Source organism: Benincasa hispida, unplaced genomic scaffold (assembly GCF_009727055.1).
Source record: "Benincasa hispida cultivar B227 unplaced genomic scaffold, ASM972705v1 Contig533, whole genome shotgun sequence".
Lineage (NCBI taxonomy): Eukaryota > Viridiplantae > Streptophyta > Magnoliopsida > Cucurbitales > Cucurbitaceae > Benincasa > Benincasa hispida.
The window spans coordinates 385,511-399,588 of NW_024064906.1; the positions used below are offsets into that span (position 1 = coordinate 385,511).

At 33.3% G+C, this 14,078-nt stretch overlaps 2 protein-coding genes across 2 annotated transcripts; both read left to right on the forward strand.

Annotated features, from left to right (window-relative positions):
- Nucleotides 1-1,065: 1,065 nt before the first annotated feature.
- LOC120069636 (1-aminocyclopropane-1-carboxylate oxidase homolog 1-like) lies at nt 1,066-2,585 on the forward strand. Its single transcript, XM_039021418.1, has 2 exons — nt 1,066-1,744; nt 1,823-2,585. The coding sequence occupies exons 1-2, from the start codon at nt 1,185-1,187 to the stop codon at nt 2,406-2,408; spliced, it is 1,146 nt and encodes a 381-aa protein (XP_038877346.1). The 5' UTR covers nt 1,066-1,184; the 3' UTR covers nt 2,409-2,585.
- A 9,107-nt stretch (nt 2,586-11,692) lies between these two features.
- On the forward strand, nt 11,693-13,285 carry LOC120069643 (1-aminocyclopropane-1-carboxylate oxidase homolog 1-like). The gene is made up of 3 exons (XM_039021424.1): nt 11,693-12,331; nt 12,400-12,721; nt 12,812-13,285. Exons 1-3 carry the CDS (start codon nt 11,784-11,786, stop codon nt 13,073-13,075), a joined length of 1,134 nt encoding a protein of 377 aa, XP_038877352.1. The 5' UTR covers nt 11,693-11,783; the 3' UTR covers nt 13,076-13,285.
- Nucleotides 13,286-14,078: the final 793 nt, after the last annotated feature.

The window sequence follows — 14,078 nt, forward strand, 5'->3', positions numbered from 1 at the left end:
TAAAATTATCTAACATTTCATCCTACCTCAAAATTAGATTTAGTCACCGACCTTTTAAATTTGTGTATATCTTGTCTAAACTCGTGCATGAAAAAGAGATTAAAGACATCGCTACCAAAATTTATAACTCAAATTTTGTATCTATTTATGTGAATAAATCTAAACACATACATAGATAAAGACATATAACACATTTATTACCATTTAGTATTTACTTACTCTAACCCGAAGTTGTTTTAAAAAACTTTAAATTCAAGAATTAAAATAAAACATTTGTGACATAATTGAAATCAACCAATAGTTTGAGATATTTTTAATAATTTAAGTCTCGTTTAGTAGTTAGTTATTTTTTTTTTAAAAAAACAAATAAACCTATAGATACTATTTCTACCTCCAAATTTTTTCTTTTGTTATCTATTTTTACGAATAATTTAAATAACTAAGCTAAATTTTGAAAATTAAGACCCCATTTGGTAACAATTTTGTTTTTGGTTTTTGGTTTTTTAAAATTACTTCTATTTTTTTCTCATTTCTTACAATAATTTGCATATTTTCTCCTCAATTCAACATCGAGTTACTCCATCAGACATTGAAAGAGCTGTTTAAGTACAATGATTGAATATTCTTGGCCAAATTCTAAAAATAAAAATAACTTTTAAAGTCTTTTTTTTATAAAAAAATTAACTTAATTTTTTAAATCATTAGTAAAAAGTAGATAACAAAGTAAGAAATTTAGAGGTAAAAGTAGTATCCATAGCTTAATTTTAAAAAATAAAAACAGAAACAAAATGGTTATATAAGGAAATTGAACGATTATATTTAAAAAGATGGATGATAATAAATAGAAAAAAATAGACTTTAATTTTCAAAAATCAAAATAAAAAACAAAATGTTTCTCCAACGGCCTTAACAATTGAAAAGTAGTAGATTACAAATCTGGATCTGCAAGTAAGTCAGCCTTAATTGAAAAATAGACTTTAATTTTTAATTGTTTATTTATTTTAATTTATTATCTTTTTAAGTCAGTAGGGACAAACCGATAACTGTAACTGCCCTTACACTTTCATTTCTTTATTTATTATGTTTACAATCGACAGCCTGTTTGTTGCCAAGACAACAATTTTTGAAAAGACGTTCATTCGATACACAAGGGAAGTTGTTCAATTGAAGCTAAGAGATCGACGATGGCGGTCGCAGCCTCAAGAGTCAACGGACCCAACCTCACTCCGCTATCCAAAGCCGACGAAAACTACCACAGACCCACTGATCTCAAAGCTTTTGATGACACCAAAACCGGCGTCAAAGGCTTAGTCGACGCCGGAATCACCGAAATTCCTCGTATCTTTTACCGCCCACCGGAGAATTATGACTCGGACAATGTTTCCGGCGAAACCCAAATCCACATACCAGTGATAGACCTCGACCAGATCAACAAAAATTCACTCAAACGCAAATACACCATCGACAGAGTCAGAGAAGCCTCAGAGAAATTGGGTTTTTTCCAACTGATTAACCATGGGATTCCGGTGGACGTTCTCGAGGAGATGAAAGATGCAGTTCGGAGATTTCACGAACAAGAAGCGGAATCCAGGAAACAATATTATACTCGCGACCTCACCAAGCCTTTGATTTACAACAGTAATTTCGATCTGTATTCTGCAGCCACCACCAATTGGAGAGATACCTTTGGGTATATAAGTGCCCCAAATTCTCACAATCCACAAGATCTGCCGGAAATTTGCAGGTAAAGATTGCTGTTTTTGATTATTAAAAAACAAAAAACGAAACCCCTTTTACTAATTACTAACCTATGTTTTTACAGGGATGTTCTAGTGGATTACTCGAAACGAGTGATGGAGATTGGGAATTTACTGTTTGAATTGCTGTCGGAAGCTTTGGGTTTGAACCCAAATTATTTGAAGGATATAGATTGCAATGAAGGGCTTGCACTTGTATGCCACTATTACCCACCATGCCCACAGCCGAATTTGGCCATCGGCACATCGGAGCACACCGACAATGACTTTATCACAGTGCTATTGCAAGACCACATTGGCGGCCTTCAGATTCGCTATGAGAACAAGTGGGTCGACGTGCCCCCTGTCGCCGGAGCTTTAGTGGTCAACATCGGAGATCTTATGCAGCTGATAACAAACGACAAATTCAAAAGCGTTAAGCACAGAGTTCTTGCAAACAAGGTGGGTCCGAGAGTATCAGTTGCAGGCGTTTTTTCGACGCTCTCTTTCCCAACTGACAAATTGTATGGACCTATCAAAGAGTTGGTATCAGAAGAAAATCCTGCAATATACAGAGAAACCACCATTAGAGACTTCAGTATCCAGTTCCGTTCGAACGGACTTGGAACTTCTATTTTGCAGCATTTCAAGCTGAATCAAGCAGATGCTTAATTAGTTGTTAACAGAGGAAAGTAAAGAAAACAGAGTGGTTGATTCTGTGTGTTCTCTATTTTGATTGAACTTGTGACTATAGCTGAAGAACATAACTGAAACTTGTTCAATGGTGTACCTTGTTGTCAATGTAAGATTGTAAGATGAATATGAATAAATAATAAAATTGTTGTGTCAGAGAAATCTTATCAAATTCTGAACTTATTTACGAGGATGAGTCAATTAATCAATATTAGATATTTCTATACTTTCAGTTAATTTAGAAATAACCAAAGAATGGCTCGGCGTTTAGGTCTAGGGATCAAATTGGGAGGAACGTATTTTCTTTTTAAATTTTTTGAACCTTTCATATTTCCAATTTTTTTTTTTTTATATATAAATGAATTATTCACCAAGTATATTTACATTTTATTTTGATTTCTTATTTAAAAAATATACACAATATTTTAAATTTTAATACACTTGAAACAAGCTGGTAAAACTTAATTTCTAAACTTTCAATTTTGACTATAGTCCTTAAACATGTCTAATAAATCTATAAACTTCAATTTTATATTTATTAGAATTCAGAATAAAAGTCTATAGTGTCTATTAGTATTTATTTTTTATAAATGAAGAAATTTGTTATATTTTGTTAATATTTCAACAGTTTTGACTTTTGAAATAATTTTCCTAAAAATTAACTATTTTATAACAAAAACAAAAGTTTGTGTCTAATTCAACCTTAAGTTTTAAATTTTGTAGTTAATTAATAAATTATTTTTTTTTAAAAAAATATCTAATCATATCTATTAAACATAAAATTAAATTTAATGTCTTATATAATTTTAATTTTTAACATTTTCAAATGTATAAAAGATTTATTGGATGCATAATTGATATTCGAAGATTTTTTTAATACGATATTTTAAGAATTTATTAAATACAAAAATTGAGAATTTATGAACCTATTAAACTTTTCTTAAAAAAAATTTAGGAACTACATATAACCACAAATCTAAAACTTTATAACTAAACTTCTAACTCTATACATGTGTCCCCCTAATGCCAAGTTCTGGAGCCGTCACTGGTTGCAATATCAACTATTTTGGTATAAAAAAGAGATTAGCATTTACTATTTTAATATACAGGCAAAAGAGATTAGCGTTTACTATGTTAATATATAAGTAAAGTTTGAATTAGGAGTGCACTCGGTATTCTACGTTGATTAGAAAAATCAAGAGATTTCATATTCCTTATAAGATAGACGAGCTACTTTTTTCATTGTCAATTAGTTTTGAAATGAAATCTCATGTTATCAAATATAGTATGATAGCCCATAAAGTCAAATCGGTTTCGGGTCAATAGAAAGAAATTGGAATCCTATCAAGAATGGTGAACCTAAAAGACGTATCATCTTAAGGAAGCATGTTGAGTGATAAACTACTCTTCCCATTAACAATTGATTTTGAGATAGAACCTCATACTATCAAATATTCTGAACTCTAGATTTGCACATAAGAGATTGTTAATATTTAGTGTAGACACAGATTTAATATTTTTTTTAGTTTAATAGCTGTGGTAAGAGATAAAACTATCAACCTTTAGATGTTAGTATATGATCAAACATTCTTTTATTTATCAACTATTCATAGTAAGTTTGAAGACTATGTTGGCGATTATAGTTTATTAGTAGGAGATTTAACTGGAGTATGTTGGAGAGTTTATGGGGAGGTAGGTGTAAGTAGTGATTTTTTTTCCCACAATCTCTCTTGTTTTTAAGTTGTTCTTTTGGTTTTTTGTTACAAAAGTCCAAAGGATGGGCCATTTGTTCAGAGACGTATTATTGGGATAAACAATATATCTTTTAGATCAATTATCCTCTCTTGTGTGAATATAATAGAACACTAATCAACTAGAATCAACAACAATAATGAAGTAAGGGCACAAACAATTTTAACGTGGAAAATCCTCCTCAATGTGGGGAATAAAAAATCACAAACCAAAGCCAAAATTTTCACTATAATCAAAATAATGGGTACAACGTGTTCTCCCTAGTTACAACTAGAAACATACAAAATATATATCTCAAGATTAACAATCTCGACAACACACGGCAACAAATAGAGAAAAATAAAATTAGAAACATTTTACTTGAAGTGATAATCAATTACCTATAGTATCTTACTATAGGTAGCTTCGAACGAAATCTTCACTATCCAAATTGAAGATTCTCATTTAAAAAATATGCAGCCAAATTTTTAGCTCGATCGGACCACAGATCGACCTTCAACGTTGCTGATCGAACCAAGCATTCTCAAAATTTCTCTACTGCTGTTTTTCTCTCTCCTCGATCTACGTGCATAACACAAAAGCCGGTTGCTATGCTTTTAAAATAAAAAACCTAAAGTCCATTGAATGAGGCTTAATGTGGGCCTTTCACTTAAAAGTGAAATAAACCCAACACGCGTAGTTCCTCTTATTTCCAAGATAAAAGAAATTGTGGAAAAGAAATTACATTAAAATAACTTAGCGTGTTAAGTGCAATTTTGAAGTAATCTATGATCAAAGAAAAGCTGAGGTCGAAAAATTGGTATTTGTACTCAAAGCACATACCTATTTGAAGTATATGGCAGTGCATTGGTTCTTTTTCATTCTCCCACGTGAAGCGACTTATTATTGTTCAATGACTTTAATTTGTTTGTGGTAGGGAGAGCAAATTAGAGGAAAATTTTACAAAATGATTCAAAAACAAATTTTTTTTACCATTGACCTCTTCCTAAAAACTTTTCTAACACGGGCCTTTTGTCCATGCGAAATTTCAAAATTACTTCCAATTTTAAAAAGTCTTTATACCAAAGCCTTCCATCTTCTTCCTTCAACCATTTCTCAAGCAAATATGTATTCAATGTAACACCAACATTTCACCGAAGCATTTATTCTCAACTAATATTCTATCAATAATATTTATTTCCAACTAATATTCTACCAATGGAAAACCACTTTCAGTATTCACTTTCGTCGAACTCTGAACGAAATTCTCCCATTGTTCTCTCGGAGTGTTATCTCATAGATTCAGTCCAATATCCTCGTCGATCACTTTCATCGTCAGATTCAGAAACGAAGATAATGTAAGTGATATTCAATATTTCTTGTCCTATATCACTTTCATAATAAGTGTCATTTAGCATTAAATAAACGATCATATAGTAATATATACACAATCGTTCATTACAATATAAACGATCGTACATGAATTACTAGACGATCGTGTAGTAAGTTATAAACGATCGTGTAGTAATTTTATAAACGATCGTGCGGTCATGTAGTACTATATAAGCGATTGTGTAGTACTGTATAAATGATCATGTAGTACTGTATAAACGGTCGTTCAGAAATTTATATGATCGCATATACGATACTAAGCAAACACTTATAAATAGTTGGGCGATCACTTATCAATTACTAGGTGATTTCTAAAACTTTTATGGGATATTACTTAAGATTTTCTTATCCCATTACAGATCAATGATGATACTTTGCATCTTTGTACGATATGGTGGGGATTGAGATGATTCCAGAATAAATTATGTTGGAGGTCATATGAAGGTCTGAAAGTCAGAAATGATATAACAGTCAATGAATTAGTGAGTATTATGTACCAACGACTGAATATCGATCCAGATATATTTGATATACACATCAAATATTGTTACAATTTATTGGCCTTTGCTCCTTCAATTGATATAATCGATGATGAATACCTTAGCTTTTTTTTTAGAAGGAAGTGATGCATCCTAGATGCCATTATTTGTATCAGTTATACCATGTATAAGTCATGGAGTGCACACAGACGATATGTACCAACATTGCAATCCAACCGATCAACCCATTTCAACCATTCAAAACTTTGGATTTGCAACTATTCCAACACGTAATATTCACACCATGTCTTCACTGGATTATCAAAATACCTCATCACCAAATTTAAAATGCGATAATGTCCCCATTGCCAAAAGATTAAAATAACTTATGCGATGTTCTAGAATACGTTGTAAAGAGAGTTTGAAAGAAAGCTAGCAAACCCCTATAAAATGGTACATGACCCAAAAACTGATTCTTAACTTTTATCCAAGTACCAAGGGGACCTTATGAACCTATGGCTCGAAGCTCAAATGGTACGTGAATAGTTTACTAAACTCTTTAGCCACAAGATCCACCATCCGTTAATTGCCAGACATTCTATTAAAGACCGACAGCTGAACTCTTCTTACCACAGATATATTTCTATGTCCATCAGATATAATCAATCATGAGTACGATAACCTTTCGCAGATGCTCGTAAGTATAGATGGGCCAATTTACCATTTTGTTCCTATAGTTATATTTCACTCCTTAAGTATCACTGATCCCTCTAATGAACAATACAATATAGTCCAACTATGGTGAACATCTCTCGGGTCATGAGAAGGTGTATGGTGCCACATCGTGCAAGCCCTGGAATCAGCTCTTAAGGGAGTTATCTATCTACTTACCTCTACTTCGGGGAAGGAGTGAATTCCATCTTGTGTAGCTGAGTTCCCAGCTTCCAAATCAGACGAATCCCCAAAGTGGTAGGTTTGAGTTGGCAGCCTGGTCACTCGTACCCATGAAATCAAAGGACTGCTCTCAATGGCAAGAGTTCCCAACTCACTCAGGATTGAGGTCATGTTACCTATGGTCATCCTAGTGAAGTGAAGTCTCTGTCATGAACGGAGTTATATAATAAGACGTTCACACTTCGTGGTTAGGTCTTATACAAACTCTTTGTCTAGGACGCCCCTGCTCGCATGTCCCCTACATGAACGATCAGGATCAGACCATCTGTGACAAGTCACAACACTTGTAACTATTCCACAAAGCGGGCCACATCCGTAGCATTACCAGGATAAGGTTTCCCTCCTATATCCATATACTACAAACCATTTTGGTCATCACTTAAGATATGATCCACTTGTATGTTACCACATACATGCTTAAGTTACATAAAGACAACCAGTGATTTTCGTTTATTAGCTTGTGGTAAAGCAAATAAAATATCAAGATGAGCAAAATCAAGAAGTGAAGTAAATATAATATACTATACATCACAAGCATTTGTACAAACTATTTACAAACTACAGGACACGAGACTTTAAGGCATCAACCCCAACAAAACCAAGATCACACAATTGCCCGACAGAAACAAGGTTAATGGTCAGAATTGGAACACAATAAGTATTGGAAAGTTGCAACTTGGAAGTATCAATGGATCCAACATGGGATATGGTCATTCAACTGCCATCAGCAGCATAGATGAGAGGAAGAGATCTGGTAGGAGTGGGTGTAGTTAGAAGAGAAAAATCAGATATCATATGGTTGCTACAAACGGAATTAAGAAGCCACCTATTATCTAAGAAGACTGCAAGCGTGGAGGAATTGGATGAAATCACTTGTTTAAGCAAGTATTGTAAGTCGCTCATTTTAAAAGTAGGCAGAGAAGGTTCAGAATTAGCAGAGGAGACAGTAGCAACGGCAGAAGTAGGGCTAGGACAAGGTTTAGACTGTCAAGACTTGGAAGTATGTATCGGTGATCACGGTGGTCATGTAGGGAAATTAACTAGAATATGACCTCATTTGTGACAGTATTTGCACTCGACTTTTGGGTAGTCAGAAATCTTATGCTCAGTAAGCTTGCAGTTTTTACAAAAGGTAGCTCTAGAAGTACCAGACAAATGAGTGCTTGCAAGGACAACTTCATATTGCTTGGAAGAAGTGATACCAAGACCTTTTTATTTCAAACAAAATTTTCTGGATTGCTGCATCCAGTGACGGGAGGGGACTATAGTGTAGCGAAGCAGCATGGATCGACTCATATTATGCATGAAGCCCCATAAGAACTTTGAAAATTCAAAGATGATCAGTACTAATTTTAGCTTGATCCAATTGAGTCCAAATTAGCTGAACGTGGCTAAATAGTCAGTAACAGATTGCCCTGTATCTTAATTAAGATTAACAAGAGTGTTGTGCAGTTGATAGTAGTGAGCTAAGCCAACAGACTGAAACTGGGTAGTCAGGAAATCCCACAAACTCTTGGCATCATCAAACACATCAAACTGAATGTGAATGGTTGGTATAAACGTATTTTTTAGCCAAGTGATGATCTGATGGTTTTTGCTGTCCCAATTCTCTAACCATTCGATGAATTTAGTATCGTCCTCAGTGGATATCTTAACTGGCCGAGGAATAGACCAGTGACAATGCGCCATAACTTACGTCCAATTAGAAAGCTTTTCATTTGATGAACCCAAGTAATGTAATTTGTCCCATCAAGAATAGTACTAATGAGGCGAAATACATGATCTTTTTCCATATGGCTTGGGGCTTGGGAAGAGAAGAAACTGGCTCAACTACTTGGCTTGACTGAAAACGGCTCAGCGGCTTGGCTTGGACTGAATCAGCTCGACTCAATCAACACAGATAAACTCGGCTTAACAGGATCGACTCAGCTCGTCTTAATCGGATCGACTCGGCTTGCGTCAGATCTGAAAGCACATTGGGCGAGTGAATCTTGACCGGATCTGAAATTTGGAGTTAGAACACCTGGTTAGAGAGTCTTGACTTGAACGCCTCGCGGAACATAGGACTGGAAGGCGAGTGAACTCGGGTTAATCGGAATGCCTAGCGGATCTTGACCGGATCTGAAACAGAGAAGCATCAAAGCTTGACTGGATTGGCGAAATAGAGGAGCATTGAACTCGGGTTGTAGAGGCGACGATCTTGACTAGATTTGGACCTGGAAGTGCACGAAAGCGAGCTAACTCGCTAGATTTGAGGAGACGTTAACCGAAAAGTTTGAAGACGGAGAGATTTGAAGCAAGGAGAAGTTATGAAAGAAAGAGCTCGGATACCATGTGAAAGTATGTATTTATCATAAGTTAATCTTTACAAGGAGTGTACAGAAGTAAATACTACACTAAAGCCTACAAAATCTCTAACCATGCTAAAGACTCTTCAACTAGGGGGACTAAGCATACATTCACATGTTAAAAGATATTTCAAAAAAAGTTGGTGAGTCCCACGTAATTTTTAAATACAATTGGATTAATCACTCTCTAATATGCTTCTATTACGAATTTACAATAGGCATCACACTTTATTATTACAAACATAAACAAATGTAATCAAATGGGATCACTTTTCATATTACTATCGACGACCTTAGTTCTTAAGTTTTGATTTGATTTCAATTTAGTTTCTAAATTTCAAAATGTTATAAGTTTGTCATTGAGATTTGAGTTTTATTTCAATTTGTTCTTTAAGTTTCAATATTTACACTTTTCGCTAAATACTCGTTTTATGTCTTTAGTGTTAATGTCTATTCATTATTTTAAATAATTAAAAGAATTATTTTCGTTACTATTAGAATTAAATTTAAAATTTTGCTTCATAATTATTTAAAATTAATTAATAGACATTAAATTTAATGACTCAAACGAGTATTTAATGAAAGATCAATATTAAAAGTGAAAAAATCTTATTATTTGGCGATAAAATTGAAATAACTCAAATTTCAAAGGTAACATTGTAATATTTTCAAAGGTAAGGATTAAATTTGAAGTTTAGCGAAAACTATACTACCAAAAATATATTTTTCTCTTTAATTTACTAGTTTATTGTTAATACAAAGCATTTTTCTTTTAAAAAAAGAAAAGTTGTAGATCACGTGTTTGACATGTAATAATATTGAAACTAAGATGTACGAATTAGGAGTACTCTATAAAGGATTTGGACCATATATTGGCTAAAGCCTAAAAGTAAAACTCTTGCACCTCAAGAAAGAAGGGAAATTGACATACTCGTAGTCTTAGGCTTAAATTCAAGGCTCCTTTTTCCACTCCTTGGCCTTTTCTTTTCTACTTTTATTTTCAGATATCTTTATTGATTATTCTCCTCCCAAATTTTAGAAATATATGTAAGTGAGAATCAAATTTCTAACTCCAAAATAGATAATATAAGTATTATGCTAGTTGAACTATACTTATTTGGACGAAAATATATTCTTTCTTTCTAACTTTTCTCTGTAAAATTTTGCATTTTCTCGACAAAATGATTGTATATCCAATATCATTTTGAAATTGTTATTTTGTTCTCTTTAAAATTTTGTTTATTAACTATTTAACATTTTTTATCGACTATTTTTCTTCTTTAACGTTTTTGTCAATCCATCATTTTCAACTTTTTCTCTTACAACTTATTTTTCCATCTTCCAAATGTTTTTTTTCCATCTATCGTGTCATCTTTTTTGCTACAACAATATTTAGGTATGGTCTAAGTTACACATAAGTTTCATGTATAATTTTGTAATATTTTTTTTTAAAAAAATTAAATTACTACATAATAATTTTTAATTGGACATAAAGATTGAAAGTTTAAGGGTTAGTAGACATTTTTTAAACTGCAAAGACTAGTTCAACACAAAATTTAAAAGTTCAAAGATCTCATAAATGTTTTTCTAAAGTTTAAAAACTACACAAACTTTATTGCTCAAGAATCAAACTTGTTATTTAAACTATTTTATATCTCCCAATTATAATACTCATTTTAGTAGTTTGGTGATTTTTAAGTCTCGTATAAAATAAAAATTTATAGCTAAAAAATAATCGATTAAATTACAAATTTGATGGTTTTTGGAAAACGTTATTTAGAATTCATCTCTATTTAATCATAGACTATAGTTTTTATAAAACTAGGAAGAATAAAATTTCAACCAGTTAACCAAAATAATTTTATACCCATGAAACCAAATATTAAAATAAAAAAAATTATTTTAAATGGTAAAACTGTTAAAAATATTTATAAATAATAATAAATTATCACAGACTATCTACGAACGACTACAATAGACTACTATCTATGTCTATCTCGAAATAGGCATGGATAGTAATCTATTGCAATCTATAGTAGATAAATAGTAAAATTCTACTATATTTATAATTTATTTTCATTTTTTTATATTTAAAAATAATTCTTTAAATAATTTATTCTTAAATACTCTGCAAAAATAACTATAACTTCCCCTAAATCCTAAGCATCTTTTGAAGAAAAGAAAGAAAAAAAAAATCGTCCATTCTGGAATGACTTTTCAACATGAAAATTCAAAGGAAGAGTTATCAATATCTAGTTCTAGTCTACCGTCAAACTTCGAAAATTCAATAGAATTACAGCCACGCACTAACAAACCGTCCTATCATTAACGGTGTCATTTCAGCATTTATATTCGACAGTTGCCTTCACTGCCCAATGCCCCAAACCACTTCACAATTTTGATTTCATAGATTCAATCCCTTCCATCAACCCAAGAGATCGAGATCAACAATGGCGGTCGCAGCCTCAGAAATCAACGGACTCAACCTCACTCCGCTATCCAAAGCCGACGACAACTACCACAGACCCACTGAACTCAAAGCTTTCGATGACACTAAAGCCGGCGTTAAAGGCTTAGTCGACGCCAAAATTACCGAAATCCCCCGTATCTTTTACCACCCACTGGAGGAACATGACTCCAACGGAACCCAATTCCATATTCCAGTGATTGACCTCGAAGGTGTTGGCAATGATTCACTCAAACGCAAACACATCGTCGATCAAATCCGTGATGCTTCAGAAGAATTGGGCTTCTTCCAATTAATTAACCATGGAATTCCGATAACCGTTCTTGAAGAAACAAGAGACACTGTTCGGAGATTTCACGAACAAGACACGGAAGTGAAGAAACAGTACTATACTCGAGATCTCATGCAGCCTTTTATTTACAATAGTAATTTCGATTTGTATTCTGCACCCACCACCAATTGGAGGGATACCTTTGGCTATGTTAGTGCACCAAATCCTCCTGATCCACAGGAATTGCCGGAAATTTGCAGGTAAATGTGCTGATTTTGAACCCATATAAAATATCCTTTTAAGTATATACTAACCTCTGTTTTTGCAGAGATATTCTGGTGGATTACTCGAAATGGGTGATGAAGATTGGAAAATTAGTGTTTGAATTGCTGTCGGAAGCTCTGGGTTTGAATCCTAATTATTTGAACAACATAGGGTGCAGTGATGGGCTTGCATTTGCATACCACTATTACCCTGCATGTCCACAACCAAAATTAACCATTGGCATATCCGAGCACTCTGACACTGACTTCATCACGGTGCTGTTGCAAGACCACATCGGCGGCCTACAGATTCATCATCACAACAACTGGATTGACGTCCATCCTGTCGCCGGAGCCTTGGTTGTCAACATGGGAGATCTTATGCAGGTAAGATTCTTTTTATAATGCTTGGAGTTCATCACTTTTTTAAATGTGAGAACTTCTAATATTTTGTCAACACAAACAATTTGGATGCAGCTAATAACAAATGATAGGTTCAAAAGCGTTAATCATAGGGTTCTATCGAAGCATGAAGGTCCGAGAATATCAGTGGCGGGCATTTTCTCGACGACGCTTTTGCCAAGTGACAAACTTTATGGTCCCATTAAGGAACTGGTATCTGAAGAAAAGCCTGCAATTTACAGAGAAACTACAATTAGAGACTTTAGTATTAAGTTCCAGTCAGACGGACTTGGAACTTCTACTTTGAAGCATTACAAGCTAAATCAAGCAAATGTTTAGATCAAAAGGAGATTGATGATCCAAGATAATATTTTTATTGACTATGTTTACTCTGTTTATGTGGACAAATTGTTACTTTCTGTCATTATCACGTCACGTGTTATAGTTATTTTTCTTCCACTTCGTTTTATAGTGTTACTATCGTAAAGTTGAAGTTCAACTTCAATAAAACAATGGCTTATCCTTTTGAAATTAGGCCACGTTTATCAATTTATAATGAAAATTGGTGTAATCAAAATGAGATTTCATTGATGGATAAATTATAATAACCTTAAATCGCAAATATAATTGGATTGCTTTTGATCGTATTTACTTAAAATCATGAATCTATCACATTTTACTGTTATCATTATCATTGACGTTATTACTTGATCCTAAGGGCAACGATAATGATAATAGTAACGGTAAAGATATGGATAACCATAAGTGAAAAAGTGATAGGATGGCTCGTCACTTAAAATACAAATGTTAAATAGAAAGCACTCACAAGTATGGTAGCAACAAAATACTAATAACAAGAAAGCAAGTAAAGGCATACAAGAGTTGGTAACCCAATTCAGTGATAAACCACTTACATCTTGGGGCAGTATGTCCAAGAGAGATAACCCACTAATATTAAAGAGTTAGTAATATAAATATAACAGCAAGTAAAGGCACACAAGAGTTAGTAGAGATAACCAATTACAACATAGTATTTATCTATAATATACTGACTACTACAGTGACTCGCGTAGAGCTTAACTCAAAACTCACCTAGGCTTCCCCTAGATGTAAGACTCCTTTTCAATTGTACTTAGATTCCCCTTAAGTCTGATAATATTAATGTTGAACATTTCAGCTTCTAGCAATATGTGAAACTCCTCTCCACTTGATTATCTTCTTTTGTGACAAATGTTAAGACTTCATTCGTAGCAACTACAAAACCACCAGAAACTACCTTAGAAAAAATATAAAGACAATCAGCAAATCTCCAACAAGCTCCTCCTTTGACTGATATTTTTTA